Raw genomic sequence first — 22728 nt, 5'->3', positions numbered from 1 at the left:
TGATGTTGAAATGGTTATTAGTTAATGGTCCTGGCTGAATAGTTTACAAATGTTATAAAATTATGGCCAGTTTTGAATAAAATATACATATTAAAAATGAGTTTGAAAGTTATTGGCCTCAGTTCTGAATGACGGTCAAATCACAGCAAATACTGTTGATAAACTTGTCTCAGAGAAAATGACAGTCAAAAAACTGAACAGAATAGGAAGTATATGTTATCTGCCTGGATTTGGTTTATTTATCTACCAGTCTTCAACTGTCCGTATCATTTCAAGGACCGAGGAAAAAAGGTTCTAGTAGCCAAGCTGATGTAACAAAGTCCATGAAAGGATGATCTGATACTTTCAGAGAACAGCAGTTTATTTATGATCATTTTAGCTGTTTTTCTAATCATGAGGATTATCAGGTGTTCCTGTCTATCAGTGCAGCAAATTGGAAGAGAGGAACATGACCGCAGCCAGACACCCTTACAACACCAAGAAGTCCATATGGGAAGCAAATAAAACGATAAAAAATAAACGTAAGAACTTAATAATCATGGAAATTTGGAACCTCTTAGTTTAAGGACAAAAGTCACATAGAGCCCAACAAGTGCTAAGGCGAAAACTGTATTATAGCACTGTAGTATATCCAGGACTCAAACAACTGAGTTTTTCTACTCAGAGTAAAGGGGCAAGGGTAAGGAAATGCAGGTTTGAGAAATATGTTTGTTAAATAAAAACCACTGAAGGGTTACGTAGGTAGCTTCACTTGCTTAGAAAATTTATTTGCATTCCCCAATCAAGAAGGATAAAACAAATATTATATTTTGATTTTGTTTTTTAATGAAAACACACAGGACTGATAATAAGCCTAGGGCAGAAGATTAAGAAAACTTCACTGAAAGGGTAATAATGTGAGAAAATCAGGAAACCTGAGAGAATCAGAGCAGGGGGTAAAATAAGTGAGACCCTCACAACCAATAATAAGACAGTCGGAACTTTTTAAAAGCCTGCAGTGGTGCTACTTCACAGTTAAATGTCAAAAGAGCCAGAGCCTGAAGAGGAAACGGAACACCCATCACCCGAGCCTGACAGCAGGGGGCCAGCTGGGCCAGGACACTACAGTCCGCGTCCAGACCAGGAGCCGACCACATGGACACACACTCTGAGTGTAGTTTCCTTGTTTAAGGAGTGAAGTATCACAAATTGTCACAGGAATGAGAAGCCTGAATAAACTACCACAGTGAAGCCACACAAGTACAGTGTACACAACCTTCCACCCACCCACTACATGACTGGGAGCAACAAGCAATGCTCTCTGGACAACTTCTCACTGTATAATATTAAAAACCTCGAAAACGGCTTTGGAGAAATTTATATTTTCCCTATTGTTTTTTCTCTGCAGATATGGCCTTGCCAAACATTTTTCAAATTAAAAGAAAGCACTGCTGAAGTTAGGCTTTTAAACAAATATGGATGAAACTAACATTTTGAAATTATGTAATAAATGATGTCAAATTTAAATTATAAATTTAGGACTAGAGAAAGGAACAATTATGTATCAGAACTAAAATGCTACAGCCAATATTTAGGCAGTAACAAATTTTACAATGCTATTTGCTACTGTAATCTTTATCTTCACTCTTCACACCAAGCTAAATAAAATGCCGTCTTTCCATGTTTTAGTTTCCTGGACCATAGATGGAGTTACAGTATGAATCATCCTCATTAAACAAGTGAGTTAGTTACTGTACTACGAGCATACCCATGGGCAAAAATCCTTATCATCCACTATGCTGTGGACATCAAAATGTCCACACAACGGCATCATTTCTGTTAAGTTCTAAAGCACAACCTATTTTAGAACTCAACAATGACTTAAAAATCTTTCATTTCACAAAAATGGAAACTGAGGCTAAAAGAGGGGAAGAGGTTGAGTGATTTGTGTGAGACAGTCATGGCCAGAATCCAGTTTCCTGTGGCCTAAGATAGTCCTCCTTGGAGGAAACTGAGAGGTTATCATTCACATCCAGTGACAACAGCTGCTCTACAAGGAAAGATGTCTTTCAGTAAGTTAAAGAACTTTAAGCGTTTGGGGGACTTCCCTGGCAGTCCAGTGGTCCAGCATGGAGGCGCTTCCACTGCAAGGGGCATGGGTTCAATCCCTGGTCAGGGCACTAAGATCCCACATGCCGTGCCGCATGGCCAAATAAATAAATAAATAAAATTAAAAATAAATAAATAAGTAAATAAAAATTAACTTTCACTGTGAATTGCTGAGATGGACGGTAAATGAGTATTTTCCTCACTACCTGGATTTCTGCCGCCCTCTATCTTTCCTATTTATTCCCAATCTGCAATTCCTCTATTTTCCACTCAATCTTCTCTGCTACCTTTGTTACAATATATGTTGAATTACCCTCCCTACATACCAATGCCCCCTGCTCCCCAAACAAGGCTAATAAATAAGCAAACCTCATTTTAAAAGAGAGAAAAGGAAAGCACAACACACCAAGCAGGCTGATAGGGTCACCTGGCAAGGGGGTGGCTTAACTAGTAACAGAAAGGAGATACTCCCGGCATCCATTAGATTAAAGTAGATTAAAGAGGTTTATCCCAGCTTCGGCAAATGCTTCAGATGAAATCATGCATGTAGTCAGGTACAAAAGGAAAATGAGAAGATTCTATTCTCAAAAGTCAATGCTTAAAAGGCTGCCATACTACCCAAAAGTCACAGCGCACTTTTAATTTCATTTGTGCTCAGCACCCCTCCTGCTGTATTTATTTATTTATTTTTTCCTATAGGGTCTAATGAGAAGGAGGGATATTTAAGGGGTTGGGTATGAAGGGACCATTTAGCCTCTCCCGACAAGGACAGAGGGGCCAACAAGGATTGCTTTCTGTCCTGCAGCAGGTCGGGGTGGAGAGGAACCCTGCTCAGAAGCCATACGGGAGAACGACAAAGGTTCTACCCTGACAGAAAGAAGAGAGGTTAACACGACGAGCCAGACAAGCCATACCTGCCGGGACAGGGAAGGGGAAGCCCCAGTCTCTCCCTGCACGCGTCCCCGAAGCCAATCGGCTCTCTCCTCCCTTCAGCTCTGCCATGAGCCCTCCCTCAAACCAAACCCAGTCTACCTTTTGGGGTCCTGGCTCCAAATGAGAGCCACCACTAACAGTTTAGAGTAGTGAGAATTCCAGTGCCCATTGCTATTCAGCAGGGTTCTAGGTGTCAGGGAATTCCCAATCATGCCAACGAGACTAAAGCAAAGACACGTGCTTTTCCTGGCATACAGAGGTAGAAACATACATCTACTCTCCCATAGACGAACCATCAAATGGTGACTAGATAACATAGTTATCATGCTTACGCTTTAAGTATATTAATGTAATAAATAACGTTTTGTGCCTGAAAAGTACACTTAGTACACAACACTGTTCCATGGGAAAACATCTGGGGAGTTGATGAGTTTAAGTTAAATGGTTTCTTTCCAATACAAGACTGCCACCTAGTGGTTAAAGAGGATACCTGCACCCACGACTGACCGTGTAGGTACAGCACTGGGAAGGGAGTGGGGAGGTGGTGATGAAGGAAGACATGTTTTCTAACACTATTTTTGCAATGACCATGGAACACCTAAGTTAACACTACATGAAACACAGAAACGGTGTGGCATAATAGAAGAGTCAACTCGGGAGTGAGATTTTTCATACTGGAGATCTCAACATGGCGCATAATTCTCTAAATTGGCACATTTTAGGAGCTGTTCAACACCAACATTAAGCTCTGAAAAACAGGAAAATGTAAATAAAAATGTTGAGCGATAAATTAAAATTTTCTGATCTAGCCACATAAAGTCCCTTTTCTCTTCTAAACAGCAAGTTAGCTTCCACACTCAGCTTTTTACCAAAGGTCTGAAGCCGAATCTGGGGCCCACCTCAGAACGAATGAGTCTGCGTCTGCACCCTAACAAGACCCCCAGGGACTCACAGCAAGAGCTGAAACGTCAGCGCTGCTTTAGATCAATCCAGTCAGCGCGGCCCTCCTTCCCCATTTTGTAAGTAAAACAAGTGATGCTGGTGAAGAGCTAAAAATGCTTTAAGAAATCCAGTGTGAACACAGAGATTTCAAACAAGTAAAGAAATGCTTAATTTTACCTTTTGTGAATTTCATATAATGAACACGGTTTTTGGAGATTTTGGACTTCTCTTCAAGGCTGAAAGATTTCTTTTCCTTGTTGTCTGAGGAGTCTTTTAAAAAAGCATGAAAAGCATTACATTAAACTCTCTGCATTCCATTCTCATTCTCTTACAGTGACACAGTCTTATTTAAATAAAATCCTATGAGACCTATTATTACTGAACTCTAAAAATGATCAGAAATATTCTTAAACTGTGTACTATGGATCTGGCAGGGCTATTCTCCAGAAGTTTATAACATCCTGGAGGAAGAGAAATGAAAACTTCTGTTCACACAAAAAACCTCCACATGAATGTTCATGATAGCTTTATCTGTGATAGTAAAATACTGGAATTAACCCAAAATTCCTTCAATGGGTGAATGGCTGAGCAAATTCTGGTACTCCCTTATATGGGAACACTACTCCACAATAAAGAGGAAGGAGCTGTTGATACGGTGCAACAACCTAGATGGACTTCAAGGGCATTATGCTTAAATGAAAAGGTCAATCTACATACTATATGATCCACTTAGACTATAACATTCTTGAAATGACAAAACTACAGAGATGGAGAACAGATGAAAGGTTTCTAGGGACAAAGATGAAAGTGGAGTTTGGAGGTCGGAGGGGTAGAAGGTGGGTGTAAATACAAAAAGGCATCATGAGGCAGCTCTTTTGTGGTGATGAAGCAATTCTATACCTTGATTGTGGTGATGGCTACATGAATCTATACATGTGATAAAACTGTACAGAACTACACACACACACATACACACACACGAATGAAGGCTAGTGAAAACTGAATAAGGTCTGCGTTCTAGTTAATAGTCAACATGAGTGTCAATTTCCTAGTTTTGATGTTATGCTATGGCTATCTTAGATGTCACCGTTGGGGGAAACTGGGTGAATGGTATTCAGGACTCTTTCTACTACTATTTTTGCAATTTCCTGTAAGTCTATAATTGTTCCCAAATAAAAAGTTCTTTTAAAAAGTGAATAAAGGTAAGACAGATTAATGATAATCAAAAACAGATCAGAGATGCTAATCAGGTAGAGCATGAAGGCACAGAGCTGGCACTGAGCCACCACCTCAAACAACAGATTTCACTGGAGGCTCGCCTTTCAGGACAAAAGCAACAACAAAAACAAATCATTGAGGAATAAACTCATGTGGTTACTCCTTTGACAAAACAGGAAAACGTGAGCCAGAAAGCAGTCTTAGTCCTTTGCCTGAAATATCAGAGCACGTAGATCCGGGGTGAGAGTCAGTGACAGGATTCTCAGTAGCTGCCTGTGTTCCCTCATCTTTATCTATTTGTCAAGTTTAGGTAGCAGAAAGAGCACATCATAGGTAGAAAAGAGACTGAATTCTCCTATGGTTATGTCATAAGGAAATATAAATACAAGGTTAGAGAAAGGAGAAAAAAGGAAATTTTCACCATAGTAGTGAAGCAAAACAAGCACATGTCCATTAAACACATTAGCTAAGGGTAATCCCTCCCAGGAAATTAGTCATTTCAAAAGCAAAGTGTAAATTACATAGCAAGGCTCTGAACGATGTTAAGGTAGATGTTTCAAGCTTTCAGACAATGCCTAGCACAGCTTAATCACATCAACAACCTGAAACATTCTCCTCCGCGGTCACTTCCCAAGATCAGCTTGGGACTTTTTCAAAAACATCCCACCAGGAAACTTTCTGTTCTTTTCTGTGGCCAAACAATTTACATAGCACATAACAGTCTCAATTTTTTTTTTTTTTTCTTTTTTTTGCGGTACGCGGGCCTCTCACTGTTGTGGCCTCTCCCATTGGGGAGCACAGGCTCCGGACGCGCAGACTCAGCGGCCATGGCTCACGGGCCCAGCCACTCCGCGGCATGTGGGATCTTCCCGGACCGCGGCACGATCCCGTGTCCCCTGCATCGGCAGGCGGACTCTCTACCACTGCGCCACCAGGGAAGCCCAACAGTCTCAATTTTGATGTTCCAAACACAAACTACCAAGCACAGTACCAGCTAGAAGTGGCTTTTACCCACGGAAGGTTTATTAAGCACCAGGCGCTGGGCTGTAAGCTTTCTGTGCCATCCTGCATTCCATCTCGGCAACCGCCCTGGAAGGTAGCTGCTAAGACTAATAAACCGACTTCACAGGGCACTGAAGCAAGAGGGCTAAAATAAGGCCCATCAAGGCGGTGGCTATGACGGAACTGGAACCCAGGTAGATCTGCATGAGAGCACACATCCTTAACCTCCACACTGTGTGCCAGCAGAGCTGCGCTCACACTTCTGGGGACGTGAGAACCTCCTGGGAGCTTCCCCACCTTCTGAGCACACAGCCTTTCCAAAGCAAACCCGAGCCTGGACACGTCCTAGGGGAGCAGTTTCTACCTGGCTGTCCACACACACGCTTTCCTAAAGCTGCTCTGTTCTGTGTGGATGCATCAATCTGGTCCTCCTTCTTTGCTTCTCCCCTGCGTCCTCCTCCCACTTTACACAAGGAGAGCACAGCTCTCCTCTCACCAGGATCAATAAGGAACAAGCCGCAGTACTGGTGTCATGGAGGCGTTCTTTAATCAAAGCCGCAAACCCAGCACTTCCAAAAAGGTTTTACTGTTCTAATAATTACTTATCAAAATTTATTATTTCCTGGTTTTGTGCATTATAATCTACAAATTAATAAAGACAACCTAATCCAAAGTAAAAGTATTTACCCTTAGGCCTTGGGGCTATGAGAAATAAACCCAAAATTTATATGTATTTGTTTTGTAGTGGAGAAACATGACAGGGTAATGAATTTTTCAAAGTTCAAGCAAAAAATATATTAACATATTATGGGATATATACAAGTGAAATATTTCAGAGGAAAAGAAAGTAGGAAACATAATATCTCTGAATATTAAAGGACTTACTTTTCTGTTTCTAAAGAGATGACCATGGATATCAAATTGCTCTGGTATTTAACATCCACTGGATACATTTGGGACTGATGGAATGCTTTTATTTTAAAATGCCAATTTTCCCAATAGGCAGATATTATATTCTTTGTAACTATTTAAAGCTGTGATTAAAAACATTATAGATGTTGATCTAAAACTGTGAGATAGGGTATACTGTTTTTCGAAATTCCCTCAGGAGCCCTGGGAGCAAAAAAATTTGAAGATCCCTGTCCTAAACCACACCTTCGTGGATGACAGGTTATCAGCATCCCAGTTTATTTCCAAAATATTTAAAATCACAAGGGACAAGATACCTGACAGAAGTAAAAAGCATTTCTTAAAACCATGAGACAAGTCTATCAAAAAGCTGAATTGAGTCTGGGAGTAACTAATTGAGATAGGATAATTTTTAAAAATGAAATTTTAAAGAATATAGAGATTTTTGTGTCCCACAAAGGAATAAGGGTTATTTCTATAATCTTTGCAAGATTCTATGAAGAGAATAGTATAGAATTTCTGTTTAGTTGAAAGGCAAACTGTGTTGATTCGGTAAGCAATCTTAAGGAACTAAAAATATTATTATACCAGAAAAATATGTTGCTAGGTTATCGTGTCATCTGCTTGCCAGCTTTAATTCAAGTAATAAAACCAAAAATTCATTTGGATGAAGATGCTGTATTTACCAAAGATGACTTGGCAGAAAAATAATCTCAGCTCTCCTGATCCATTTCCAGGCCAGCTTTTCTGTTAAAGGACTATTCTAAAGGCTGGACTGTACTGAGTGAGACGGAGGCAGAGCGAACAGCCCTGTCCCTACTGCAGGGGTGCAGCACCCTCTAGTGGTCTTGAGGTGGAAGTTAACCTATAGATCAGTAACTCAGTTAATGATTTACTATACTTCTATGGCTCACGCAGAAAAAGACTCAGCCTGCACAGGTGAACCTGTGGATGGGGCTGCACACGGACAGGAACCACCACCTGGAGTCTGTTATGCCCTCGCCACCTTCCTGACAAATAACACAGGCTTCCCCGGGTCACTTTCAACACTTCCCTGACCACCCTTGTGGGAATCCATCAGGAAGGCCCTGCTGCGGTGATTGTGCTCAGCCTGGGCAATCAGCACAAAGGGACCTGTCCCGAACCAGGGTTTTCATGGCTATTACAATGGCATTTCTCAGTTAGCAAACAGTAATCAAGATACCATCAAATTGGAAAAAAGTAACTTTCCAGCTATCACTGTCAAATCTCAAAAGCAAACTGCTCAAAATCTGCTTTCTCTTTTCCACAGCTCCAAAAATGAATCTCATAGCGCCTTCTTTTATGGAATCCTGGTGTGATAATTTATGGGCATCCCTATCACTTGAAAAGTTACAAAGTATTCTCTAACTCAGTACATCAAAGGAGAAAGTTATGATACCAAACAAAGTGAGAATTTTCCCTGTTCAAGAATGAACGTGTGGGGCTTCCCTGGTGGCGCAGTGGTTGAGAGTTCGCCTGCCGATGCAGGGGACATGGGTTCGTGCCCCGGTCCGGGAAGATCCCACATGCCGCAGAGCGGCTAGGCCCATGAGCCATGGCCGCTGAGCCTGTGCGTCCGGAACCTGTGCTCTGCAACGGGAGAGGCCGCAACAGTGAGAGGCCCACGTACCGCCAAAAAAAAAGAGAATGAATGTGTGGGGCTTCCTTGGTGGTGCAATGGTTAAGAATCCGCCTGCCAATGCAGGGGACACGGGTTCGAGCCCTGGTCTGGGAAGATCCCACATGCCGCAGAGCAACTAAGCCCGTGCGCCACAACTACTGAGCCTGCGCTCTAGAGCCCGTGAGCCACAACTACTGAGCCCACGTGCCGCATCTACTGAAGCCTGCGCGCTTAGAACCCGTGCTCCACAACAAGCGAAGCCACCACATTGAGAAGCCCGCGCACCGCAACAAAGAGACCCCGCTCACTGCAACTAGAGAAAGCCCACATGCAGCAATGAAGACCCAACACAGCCAAAAATAATAAATAAAAATAAAATAAATTTATTAAAAAAAAAAGAATGAACCTGTGAATGCCTCTAGGTTGATTCCTGATACTCAACTTGTTGCATCTGTACTCTTTAGTTAACCTTCATTACAGGTTTAACATGACATAAATTACACTTGCCATGTTTTACCTCCAGAAAAGGGCCCATGCAATTTTCAGGAATCTTTTATCACCACAAACATCACCACACGTAGGAGTACTTGAAGTCTGTACAATTAGTTATAAAGCAAACCCCTCGTTACCACCTCCAGGGTTAGAAACAGAACACTACCTGCATCTAGAAGCATCCTGCACCCCTGTGCCTCTTCCTTCTGTAACAGGGGTTCTCAGCCTCGGAATTACTGCATTTTGGCCTGAATAATTATTTGTTCAGGGCAAGGAGAGAGACAGCTGTGCTGCATCTCTGGCCTCTCCCGACCAATGTCAGTAACATCCCCCCAGTTGTGATCACCAAAAATGTCCACGGATATTGTGAAATATCCCATGGGAGGCAAAATCATCCCCAGTTGAGAACCATTGTCCTAAGAGTAATCATTACCGTGATTTTGGGGATAACCACCCTCCCCCTTACTTTTCGTTCTGGTTTTAACCATTCTGGGGGGGAGAGGGAGTAATAGCCATAGAAAGTGCCTAAAGCACAATGTACTCACATACCTGTGTAACTACCAACTGGGTCAAGAAACAGAACAAGAATAACAGCCCAGGAGTTCCCCATGAGCCCCTTCTCAATCCCAAACCCCTCCCCCTCCCCAAAGGTGATCACTGTTGTGACTTTCACAGTAGAGTACTCATTTCTACTACGAGTAACTTTATGACAAAAGTTGTAACAAAATAACTTTGTTTTAACAAAGTAACAAAATAACTTTACCACCCAAGTCTAGTACCTAAATATCATATTTCTGCATTCCATTTGAAGTTCTATGTAAGTGGAATCACACTGCATGTTATGTGTCCCACTTCTTTCAGTCAACATTGAGTTGATGAGAGTCTTCGACACCAGAAGCAAACTACAGCCTGTGGACCAAATCCAGCCCACCACCTACTTTTGTAAATAAAGTTCTATGGGAACATGGCCACATCCATTTGTTTATATATCATCTCTTGCTGCTTTCATACTCCAACAGCCAAGCAGTTGTGACAGAGACGCTTCGGTCTGCAGGATATCTCTATCTGGCCCTTTGTGGAAAGTCTGCCAAACCCTGCCCTATACTCTCACATGTAACTGTACTTTATTCTTCATTTCTTTGTATTTACAAATGTGGCAGTCTACTTTTCCGTTCTATTGTTGGCGGACATCTGGGTTATTGCCAGTTTGGGGATACTACAGATAGTATTTTAAGTATTCTTTCCTTCTGACTGAAGGATGTACATCCTTGGAAATTGCCTTTATTTATGGCCTACTGATGGTAAACTTTTTGTCTGAAAATTTATTCTTGAAAGATATATTTGCTGAATGTAAAAGTCTAGGTTGCCAGTTATATTTCCCTCAATATTTTACTCCAATGTCTTTGGCTCCCATTGTTAAGACTGTTGCTTCTTTGAAGATAATAAGTATATTGCCTCTGGCTGCATTAAGAATCTTCTCTCTCTTCTGTGTGTGTGTGTATGCTGTTCTGCCATGATGCTATGTTGTCACATCTGTTATTACATTTGCGAGTAGAGACTTTTAATGTAATCTGCATGGATTCTCTCAATTTTCTTAATCTGTGGATTTGCTTTATCACCAGTCTTCAGCCCTTATCTCCTTAAATTTTTTTTTTCAAAGTACCATTCAGTCAGAACTCTTTTTTTTTAAACTTTATTTTAGTTATTTATTTTTGGCTGTGTTGAGTCTTCATTGCTGCACATGGGCTTTCTCTAGTTGCAGTGAGCGGGGGCTACTCTTAGTTGCGGTGAGCAGCTTCTTACTGTGGTGGCTTCTCTTGTTGTGGAGCACGGGCTCTAGGCGCACGGGCTTCAGTAATTGCAGTACGCAGGCTCAGTAGTTGTGGCTCACGGGCTCTAGAGCGCAGGCTCAGTAGTTGTGGCACATGGGCTTAGCTGCTCCGTGGCATGTGGGATCTCCCCAGGCCAGGGATTGAACCTGTGTCCCCTGCATTGGCAGGCAGATTCTCAACCACTGCGCCACCAGGGAAGCCCCTATCTCCTTAAATTTTGCCTCTGTTCCATTCTCTCTCTTCTTGTGCTACTGAACTTTTATTAGATATTAGATTTTCTCACTTTATCCTCCATCTAAACTTCTATTCCATATTTCCATCTTTTCGTCTTTCACACCTGCATTACGGATACTATCTTCTAATCTATGGTCTACACTTTCTTCAGCTGTGTCTACTTTATTAAACCCAACAGCACATTCAGTATCCAAACCTGTGTGTTAGAAGCCACCTAAAGTCATCAATAATGCAAACTTATGAATACCTGACGGGAAAGAAAAAGCTTAGGAAACAAAGAGATTTGGATAAATTTTCAAATAAATCCCTCCTATCTTTGCTACTCTCTCTCAACTATTCAGGAACTGAAAAAAACTGGGAGATCTAGTTATTTTGGTATTTACTTCATTTCTTTCTCTCACACTAGATTTGAAGTTTCTTCAGAGGGGGAATGAGTCTTTTTATCTATTTCTGTATCCTGAGTCTTCAAATAATACCCTCAAGAAAGTGAAAAGACAACCCACAGAACTGGAGAAAATATTTCCAAATCATATGTCTGATAAAAGACTTGTACCTGGTATATATTAAAAATCCTTACAAGTCAACCATAAAGACACATAGCAGTTTAAAAATGGGCAAAAAATCTGAATAGATACTTCTTCAAAGAAGACACACAAATGGTCAATAATCATGTGAAAAGATGTTCAGCATCATTAGCCATTATAGAAATGCAAATCAAAACCACAATTAGATACACCACTCCCACCAACTAGCATGGCCATAATCAAAAAGACAGAAAATACAAAGTGTTGGCTGAGATGCAGAAAAATTAAAACCCTCATACACTGCTGGTATCACCCAGCAATTCCATTCTAAGTATAAACCCAAGAGAAATTAACATATATGTCCACACAAAAACTTGTAAGTTAATGTTCAAAGCTGCATTATTCAAGATAGACAAAAAGTGAAGACAACCCAATGTCCTTCAACTGATGAACAAACTGTAGAATATCCATACAGTGGACTATTATATGGTAATAAAAAGGAGTGAAGTACTGATACATGCTATAACAAGGATGAACCTTGAAAACATTATGCTAAGTGAAAGAAACCAGTCACAAAAGACCCATGTTGCATGATTCCATTTATATGAAATGTCCAGAATAGGCAAATCTTTTTTTTAACATCTTTATTGGAGTATAATTGCCTTACAATGGTGTGTTAGTTTCTGCTGTATAACAAAGTGAATCAGCTATACGTATACATATATCCCCATATCCCCTCCCTTTTGTGTCTCCCTCCCACCCCTCTACGTGGTCACTAAGCACCGAGCTGATCTCCTTGTGCTACGTGGCTGCTTCCCACTAGCTATCTATTTTACGTTTGGTAGTGTATATATGTCCATGCCACTCTCTCACTTCGTCCCAGCTTCCCCTTCCCCCTCCCCGTGTCAAGTCCATTCTCTACATCTGCATCTTTATTCCTGTCCTGCCCCTAGTTTCTTCAGAAACTTTTTTTTTTTTTTAGATTCCATATACGTGTGTTAGCATACGGTATTTGTTTTTCTTTCTGACTTACTTCACTCTGTATGAGACTCTAGGTCCATCCACCTCACTACAAGTAACTCAATTTCGTTCCTTTGATGGCTGAGTAATATTCCATTGTATATAAGTACCACAGCTTCTTTATCCATTCATCTGTCGATGGACACTTAGGTTGCTTCCGTGTCCTGGCTGTTGTAAATAGAGCTGCAATGAACTTTGTGGTACATGACTCTTTTTGAATTATGGTTTTCTCAGGTATATACCCAGTAGTGGGATTGCTGTGTCATATGGTAGTTCTATTTGTAGTTTTTTAAGGAACCTCCATACTGTTCTCCATAGTGGCTGTATCCATTTCCATTCCCACCAGCAGTGCAAGAGGGCTCCCTTTGCTCCACACCCTCTCCAGCATTTACTGTTTGTAGAGTTTGTGATGATGGCCATTCTGACCGGTGTGAGGTGATACGTCATTGCAGTTTTGATTTCAGAATAGGCAAATCTTTAGAGTCAGAAAGTAAATCAATGGTTGCCTAGGGTGGCCGGGGGAAGTGGGGAATGAATACTACTGGGTACAGAGTTTCTTTTGGGGGTGATGAAATGTTTCATAATTGGTTCTGGTGACAACTCTGAATATACTAAAAGCTGCTGAATTGCACACTGTAAATGGGTGAATGGTAGGCATGTGAATTACACCTCAACAAAGCTGTTAACAAAAAGTGCAGCGACTCCCTGCCCCACCCCCAGACCCCACACTCTTAGCTGGTTCTTCGCATTTTCCTTACTACATGTTTCTCAATAATATTCTCATGCTGCTATTTCTTACCAATTTTCAATTGACTTCCAAAAACGGAACTAAGGAACAGGATGCAGTTTTAAATTGGCAACTGAGTGTGGACCTTGTTGAGAAGGTGCACAGAAGCTATCTGGGGGAAGAGTGTTCTAGAGAGAGGGAGGAGCCAGTGCGAAACCCCAAGGCAGGAGCACGCTTGGTGTATTCAGAAACCAGTACAGCAGTTGGTGTGGTCAGGATGGAACTGGTAAGAAGGGGGAGGGTAGGAGACAAAGTCAGAAAGGGAGAGGGTCCATATTGTGTAAGGCTGCAAGTCCGCTGCAGGGGCTTCAGCTTTTATCCTGAGCAGCACAAATGGACTTACATTTTAAAAGAATCACTCTGGCTGTTGGGCTGAGACACGCTGAAGGAGTCTGCGCGTGGACGGAGAAAGATCAATTCAGAGCAGCAGCTCCCTGTTGGGGCATTCTGCCCAGGGGACACTTGGCACTATCTGGAGATATTTTCGGTTGCGACAACTAGAGGGAGGGGGTGCTAGTGGCCCCTTGCGGGTAGAGATCAGGGATGCTGCCAATCATTCTAAAATGCACACGACACGCCTCACAGCAAAGAATTATCTAGCCCAAAACATCAGCAGTGCCATGGCTGAGAAGACCGGCTTTAGAGGCTCCTGCAATAATCCAGACAAGAGATAACAGCTGCTCAGACCATGCCGGTTACCGTGCAGGTGACATGGAGCAGTCAGGGTCTTAATATATTTTAAAGGTAGAGCCAACAAAATTTCCTAGTGGAAAAAGTTCTTTGGCTGGAACAGCTGGAAGGATGAAGTTGACATCAACTGAAATGGGGAAGATGGTGGAGAAAACAGGCTGTGGGCTATGGGTGTCAAACAGTTTGCAGGGTGCAGGTGGGGGAGGTACAGAAATGGAGTCTGGACCTGCTAGGTGCCAGGTGTCGACGACACCCTGAATGCAGACACTGAGCAGGGCGTTCAGGAGAGAGGGTGAAGGAGTAGAGGGCAGTGTGGCAGTGGTCACCACACATTGCCCCGTGAGACCAGAGGGCGTAAGAAGAGAGTCAGGGCCAAGGAGAGATGAGAGAGGGCCAAGGCCGGAACTGCGGGACCCCGGACATTGTCAGGCTGGGATAAGGGAAAGGCAACAGAGAAATGTAAACTGAATAAAAGCTTTACCTTATCATTCTCAAACTCGTAATGGGGAAAAAAGTGTTTGCTTATGACTAAGGTTAATTCAATGAGAATACCCCTAAAACATAAACAGAAACAACTATTTGTGAGAGCTACAATCAATTAACTTTCAGATATAGGATGCTTCCAGTAAAAGAGAGTTGATAAAAGTATCTTAGATCGAGATTATGTCTTCTATAAGCCTAATGGATAAAAAGCAAAGTTTCCTTACCTGCTGTTTCCTGCCCATGGCAAGTGTTCAGTTCGGCCAGAAGCTGGTTAAAATCATCTTGATGAGCAATCCAGCTGTCCTGAAAATACCAAAAACTCAATTAGAGACAAGCCTGTAGTCTACCTAAGCTGCGATAAGATATATATTGGAATCAGGGAAATCTGGTAGTTAATGTGAAGTTTTAAATGTTTCACCAAAATATTATTTTATAAATTTGAATGAAAAAGAAATAGTATAATTTGAAATGTAATTTATCTATATCATTATTAAAAATGAGGATCTTGGAAGCTTAAGCCCTGATTTCAAATGTAGATGACTTATCAAGTCAACTTATAGTCAAATAAACAACAGGCAACCTGTGTGCAAAATGTTAAAATAAAGCAAAATAAAATATTATTTTTCTCACTATGGGAAAATTATGTAGGTCAAAGGAAAAAAGCAGTGACAGATTTGAGGGCTCTCTTCTTTGCTCATTTGAGCTGAAAATATTTTGCCCAATTCTGCTTGCTTGCATCCACCCCAATTTCAGAAAACAGCAGTGGGGACGGGAGGAAGGACTCCAGCTTCCCTGAATCAATCAGCACCCATTTATAAGGGGCTCAGTTAATAAGCTCATCGTAACAAAGACAACCTAGCTTTAAACGAGAATGAACATCTCCAAAACAATATCAACCTGTGGGGAGCAGGGTTTCAATTCGGGAACTTGCCTCATGCATACTTTTTGAAGAATGCTTAAGGTTAAGGTATATTGAATAGGTTTACCGGGCAATGCTTCTCCTAAAAAGTTAAGTATATCTGTATATCCACCTCTTCAAAACTACCTTCAAAATCAACCTTACATAAACTCTTTTTTTTTTTTAAATTGTCCAAGGTGTGTTTATTAATTGATGAAAATAGACGATATTGCTAAACATTCCATCTAGTAAGTGTGTGACATTCCAAACATTTTGAAGTACTGGTCTTGGATTTTGTCCTCAGAAATAGAACATTCCCCTGCCCCTTTTTTCAAGTGTATTGAGATATAGTTGACATAGTTTTAGGTGTAGTTTTAGGTGTACAACATGATGATTTGACAACATGTATATGTTAAACTCTTCCTTTAGTGGTTTAAGATTTTAGCTGTTAGCCCAAACAATTTTAGCTGCTCCAGTCCACTACTCTGAGCTATTGAACTAAGCAATGTAACCCAGTTTACCTAAAGTAATTCCCCAGATTTCCTACCAGATTCTGTTGGCTGCGGAAATGTAAGAACAAAGCTTTCAGTTTAGATCCTTTCTACAGTGAGCAATGATACTGAAAATGAAAGGCAGGGTAAGCCATGAACTTTTAATTACAGGGTCATATTTTCAAAGTGTCAGTGTTTTAAGGGGAAATGTGAATAAATTCAAGTGCTATACACCAACAGTCAGAAACAGACAACGGGACAGGAAAAGAATACCACTTTCTTTCAGTATTTCCAAAATGAAATGCCACCAATTTTAACAATATAAGCTAATATTACAACGCAGGTAAAGATGAAAATTCCTCTCTGTCCTGAAATGAATATTTCTTTAAAAAGAACACTTTTTGCAAAGTTCAGCAATAAAGCTACTTTGGATCTCTTATGCATAAGCAAGTAAAGAATCCCATAGGGCAATGAGGCAAAACGATGACACGTTACAGATGCCCAGCAGCTTAGTTACGGGCTCCTTAGTTATCGAAAACATGTATGATACACGCTTGAACAGCTTAAAACTGATCAATCAATTTGACTGGATTAAATTTTTTACACTGACAGAAATATCAATTATGCAAGGAAAACCCCCAGCAGACGCTGTTGCTCACTTCATTATTGATCGTAGCTCCTAGTCCCAGGTGGTTATTTTTAACTTGAACTTTAATATGATCTGTGGCTCCTTGCTCCTGAGCCCCTAAACCCTGTGGAGATTAAACACAAAGAGAGTTAGCATTTTTATCAGGTGTAAAAATACCTCTCTTCCTTCATCAACTGTTTGATTAATCACTAAACATCTAGGAGGCATTATCCTTGTCCTCAAAGAGGACACAGTCTAATGGATTCTTACAAGATTCTGTAATATCAAGGATGCACTTACAATAATGAATGCCAATCCTGCAACCTATGACCCACTTCAAGGACCATGGAAACACTAAGGAGAACATCCTTTCTCTGATGCTCAAAAGCAGAGTGCTACTGCCAAACTAACAGAAGCCCATCAGAGGCATTAAAGTCTATGGTGCTTTCCATTAAATAATTTTACAAAACAACACTGAGGAAGGGGACTCCAAGTCGCCCGCATCATTAACACTCATTTGTAAGGAATCCCAGAGCGCCTGGTGTACTAAATGGCACCCAAGGTGGCTCCAGCACAGTGGGTGGAGAAAAAATAAGGTGATATATAGGGGCCAGACCTTAAGGACCTTGGAAGTTATGGGGAGAATTTGGATATTATTTTTTAAAACAATGGGAAACCACCGAAGTTTTAAGCAAAGGAATGACATGATCTAATTTCTGTATTTTAAAAGCTCATTAAGGCTGCTGTATGGCAAATGGCCCAGAGGAGGAAAAGAAGGGAGTCAGGGAGGCAGCTGAGAGGCTGCTGCGTTGATCAGGGCAAGCAATGGCGGTGGTTGGTCCAGGATGGGGCCCCGGATAGAGAGGAATAATGACTGGGGATTCGGGAAGTGAGAGAGGTCAAGGAATCAAGCACGACTCCCAGGTTTCTGGTTTGAGTAAGTTGATAGGGTGCTATTTGCAAAAATGGGGAAAACTTGAGAAGAAAAAGATTTGTGGGGGGTGGGGGGGAATCAAGAGTTTTATAATAAAAATGATCTACTTGAGATGAGGACAGAGAAGGGACTAGGGCTGAACCCCAAGGAATTCCAAAGCTCAAAAGTCTAGGGGAGGAAGAGCCAGCAACAAAAATTTAGCAGTGGCTGGTAAGGTAGAACGAAAAACCAGAAGAGAGGGCAGTATTGTGGAAGGCAACACAGTGGTATTTCAAGGTATTTCAAGTCAATTATGTCCAATGCTGCTAAGGGATAAAGTAATGTGAGAACAAAAAAGGATCCATCGGATTTAGCAAGATCTTTAAAGACCTTGACAAGAACCATTTAAGTGCAGAGCTATCAGCAGAAGTCCTACATGAGTCAGGAATAAAGGGAATGTGAGAAAAAGGAGAAAATGTGTAGTCTAGCTTTAAGGGTGAATAAAATCTTACTCTAAGCAACATAAAACTGATGGTTAAGTATGATTCCAAACGCAACTAATTAAAAGGCACCATTTATGAAAATCACAGCAGGTTAAACAATAAACAAAGACAGCTGACGTTTATGTTCAGTTCTAACTCTATCATCACAAGGTCATTATAATTTAATTATTTCTCCAAAATCACTTATTGATGCAAAATAAATTTCTCCCAGTCTCCTAAGGAAGATGTATTCTCCTGATCTGAAATCTCTCTGCATGGCTCCAATTTCTTTGCTCTTCCCCAAGATACCTTTCCTTTAGACCACCCCATCTTCTCTAGCATCCTCTGGCCAAACTTGGAGTCATCATTACTCCACGCAGTGTTTCTTGGATCCACAGCCCACTTCTGCTTCCGCCGACCTGTAAACGACAAATTATCTCATTAGCAACTTATCTTTCAAACCTGGAGAATACCTCACAAGTACACACATACCTAAAGCATACACACGATACTTGCATAAATACAACAAACATTATGTTTTATTAGATACAGATATCAGATTTGGCATCCAATGGATAGTATCAGCTTGGATCATTTATCCTGGTTTCCCCAATAACTGTATATTCTGAACATACAAACTGACCTTATAAGGTTAAAATAAAAATATTCCCCCAAATGTGACAAATCGAAACACATGAGGTACCATCAGCTGGGCCTTCCAATTCAGCAACTGGCAGCAACCTAAGGCACCTGTGACACCAGTGTCACTACCACCAGCAGCAGTCACCACAGACATACGTTAAGTGCCAAATGCCATCCATATAGTCTCAGGTTCAATTTTCACAGTAACCCAATGAGGAGAGATCTGCACTTTTCAGATGAGAAAATCTGAGGCCTACAGAAAGAATGTTCCTAATGCCCCCAAGCAAAAAACAGAGTCTTTATACAAACCAAGGTCCTACCAACTCCAAAGCTTATATTTTTAATTCACAGCATACGAGTCATGATCTTGGGGAGAGTCACCCTCCGTGCAACCTACAGATACTAATCATCCCTTCTCACAGAAATGCCCTAAAGCCATATGACCCCTTCTCTGGGGGTCATCATCCATGTATTCTTATTAAAATATTATTCAAGACATATTCAAGGTTACAGAAACTGCAGCATAAAATCTTAATGCAATGAAATCCATTAACTATCGTGTTGTCATTTGATTAGAAAATGTAATAACTGCAAGTGTCAAAAACTGGCCTTGAAAAGAGTCTATGAAAAAAAGTAGTATCTTGATAAAATATGGGTCTAAGACTCTGAATTAAATAAGGACTGAAAAGTGAGAGTGATAAATGAAATTCTCTTACGTTTATATAAGCGAGATTTCTTACCTTACATAAGGGAGAACCAATAAAATAATATTTGATAACTAGAGAAATGCAGGATAAAAAATGTTTTTGAGAAACAAACTACTAGATTTTAAAAACGGGATAAATGACTGTGGAGAAGATGAAAGAAAACAAAATATAGTCCATATGGCAAGAGAAAACAAAGGAAATTAGCATACTTACTGAAGTGAAAATGTTCACTAAGATTAGTTAGGGGAAAAAAGTAGGTTATAAAACTGTACCTACAGAATTATCCCAATTTTATAAACTATCAGAGAAAATAACTGCTAGGTAGTGAAATGGTAGACTGGGACTTTTCTATGTTTCTATTTTCTCATTTCTAAAATAAGAACACCAGTCCCAAATATCTAATCATAAGGGATGCCACAGACATTAATTTAGTAAATTGTTTTAAAAAACACAAAATATTATATACTATTAATGTCAAAGATTTGAAAATTTGGAGTCATGGTGGGAAGAGAATGGAAAACATTCTCATGAAATTATGCAGCTTGAGTTGATGTCCACAGGTGGCACTTCACATCTGTATATCATTTCATACTTTGAACTATTTTCACGTTCACCATCTCATTGATTTAAGCCAACCTAGTAATGAACATAATCAAAGAAGTTTTTAATACCCCCAGAGAAACTGATTAGGGAAAGAAACATAAATGAATAGCAGAGCCAGGTCTAATGTTCCCAAGTGCACGCTGAACTAAGCATACATCAAAGAATATTAAAACCACAAGAAATATTAGCCACACTGGTTATACAGATGAAAAAATAGAGCCCACAGGGTCACACTCTAAAACATACTCCTTTCTGTAAGTCCCTGTTTAAAAAGAAATCCGCTGACCCTGGTGACAAGAACGTAAAGATATAGCGATAACTAGATCAATTTTGTCACTTTCTACCTCAGTGACCTTGGGGTGAATTATTTTCCTCTGAACCTCAATTTCTGCCCCTGTAAAATGTGAATGGTGCCTTACCCACTCCGTTTTGTATTCCCATTCCTCCACCCCCTTACAGGATGCCGACAGCATTTATTTCATGGAATCCCTGTGTAGCATCTGTTGGGTCTGTTAAAATTTAGCAGTTGTTTCTGCTCCTCGCTCACCAGACACTTTCAAAGATACCGGCCGGCTTTTCAGGACCAAGGCACGACTGCCATCTGCTGGCCGGCAGCCTTAGCTACAGGTATCGTTCAGAAGTTAAACAGCCTCTCCAGAGGGAGGGAATTAACGAACTTCACAAAGTGATGGGAAATGTCAAAGGCAAACTGAGGCAGGGTGGGGCGTTGAGGCCAACATTCCTTCCATAGTAGAGTGTTAGTAATTCCAACTACCAAAGTCAAAACCGCCACTGTCTTACTTATAATCACTCATGAGCCCCGCCTCCCCTAAAAAACGCTCACTTCTTGTGTTTGATGCTTCTAACCCCTTTGCTTTTCTTTTTCTTGATTCAATACACTTTCAAGAACGGGATTTCACTGCCTGAAGAGATTCTGCTGGCCCAACCGCCTCTTTTTAACCAGAGGAAGCTGAGGCCCGGGGAAGTGAAAGAGCCAGTCCGGGTTCCCACAACCGGTGTCCGGACCCCCATTCGAACCCACCACTCGCGTGCTCAGGTCTGAACGTGAGAACAAGCGTGCCAAGTGGGCACTCGCAGTCTCTCACCAGCAGACCGCAGCTAACTTTCGGGGAAGGCTGGGCTGGGAAATCTCCGCGGCAGCCAGGGCGAGCCGAGCAGGGCGTCCGGGACCCCGGCCCCCCGCATCCCCCGGCCCACCGTGCGCCGGCGACCGGTGCCCACCGCCACTCGGTCCGGCCGCCGCGTCACCCGGAACCTTCACCCTCGCGCCCGGTCGGGCCTCCGAGCCCAACACTCACGCTCAGCCAGCATCGACATGTCGCCAAGCCTGTGACACCGCGGGCCTCGGGACCTGAGCTACGGTGGATACCGCTCGGCGGTCTCGCGGAGAAGCTAGAACCACGAGCCTCTCAAGCCCGGCAAATTGCAGCGGCGAGGGCGCGCGCTGCTGACGTCAGTGAGGCGCGACTCGCTCCTGGACCGCGCGACGGCGAGTGGGCGGGGCGCGGGAAGCCTGGGACTGCGTTTGGGTGGATGCTGGGTAGACAAGCGGTTTCCAAGGTTTGTTCCAACTCCAGCGTTCCGTGTGTCTATGAAATATCTATAAGGATCATCCACTAAAAAGAGCTGTTATTAAGTTTGGAGTGGTTTTTTTTTTATTACAGAATGTTGATATTTTAAAATTGTCAGCTGGGAGTAGATGTTGCACTTTTAAAAATAAGGTGATTCAGTGTAAGACATTCCATCTTATTCTTCAGTCTCATGGCAGACCCGCATAGAGCAGGACTTCTCAAACTTTAATGTTTGGGTGAATCACCTGGGGATCTTGTTAAAAATGCAGTTTCTGGTTCAGCAGGTCTGGGATGGGGCCAGAGATCTTGCATTTCTAACAAGCTTCCAAGGACGTGGATGATGATGGGCTTACTTTTGTAGCAGGCCATTAAATAACCAAAGGTATGAGTGAACTCAGGGTTAAAATATACTCTTTTCTTTTTTCCTGTTCAAGAAAAGTGCTTTATGAAGAACACTTTATAAAGTGATGGTGATAAACGCTTTCAAAATATTTCAAAGAACTGAACCAAGAAGTTATTTAGGTAAGTCATCTGTACTATTCCCCTGCCTTCAGGCAAGTAAAGACCAATATCAGGGACCAATGATTACTCCTTCTTTTTTTTTTACTAAATTTGTTTGTTTTTGGCTGCGTTGGGTCTTCGTTGCTGCAGGCCAGCTTTCTCTAGTTGCGGCGAGCGGGGTCTGCTCTTCGTTGCGGTTCGCGGGCTTCTCATTGCGGTGGCTTCCCCTGTTGCGGAGCACGGGCTCTAGGCACATGGGCTTCAGTAGTTGTGGCTCGCAGGCTCTAGAGCACAGGCTCAGTAGTTGTGGCGCACGGGCTTAGTTGCTCCGCGGCACGTGGGATCTTCCCGGACCAGGGCTCGAACCCGTGTCCCCTGCACTGGCAGGCGGATTCTTAACCACTGGGCCACTGGGGAAGCCCTCCTTCTTTTCTATAGCTCTGGTAAGTCTCATGTCCATCCCTCCCATCCCCAC

The 22728-nt window shown here is 41.8% G+C and overlaps 1 protein-coding gene across 1 annotated transcript in view; it reads right to left on the bottom strand.

The window, feature by feature from the left end:
• Positions 1-21613, bottom strand: part of PINX1 (PIN2 (TERF1) interacting telomerase inhibitor 1) — an 82238-nt gene extending 60625 nt beyond the window's left edge. The window contains exons 1-5 of the mRNA XM_029203697.1: positions 21480-21613; positions 18518-18627; positions 16845-16937; positions 15021-15099; positions 4141-4233 (exon numbers count right to left, since the gene is read on the bottom strand). Coding sequence (XP_029059530.1) covers positions 4141-4233; positions 15021-15099; positions 16845-16937; positions 18518-18627; positions 21480-21498 — 394 coding nt within the window. The 5' untranslated portion in view covers positions 21499-21613. The remainder of the gene's footprint in view (positions 1-4140; positions 4234-15020; positions 15100-16844; positions 16938-18517; positions 18628-21479) is intronic.
• Positions 21614-22728: the final 1115 nt, after the last annotated feature.

This window comes from Monodon monoceros, unplaced genomic scaffold (assembly GCF_005190385.1).
Source record: "Monodon monoceros isolate NGI ecotype Baffin Bay Population unplaced genomic scaffold, NGI_Narwhal_1 Super_Scaffold_5, whole genome shotgun sequence".
Classification (NCBI taxonomy): domain Eukaryota; kingdom Metazoa; phylum Chordata; class Mammalia; order Artiodactyla; family Monodontidae; genus Monodon; species Monodon monoceros.
The sequence above is the reverse complement of the archived record's forward strand: the minus strand, read 5'-3'. Positions and strand labels throughout refer to the sequence as shown.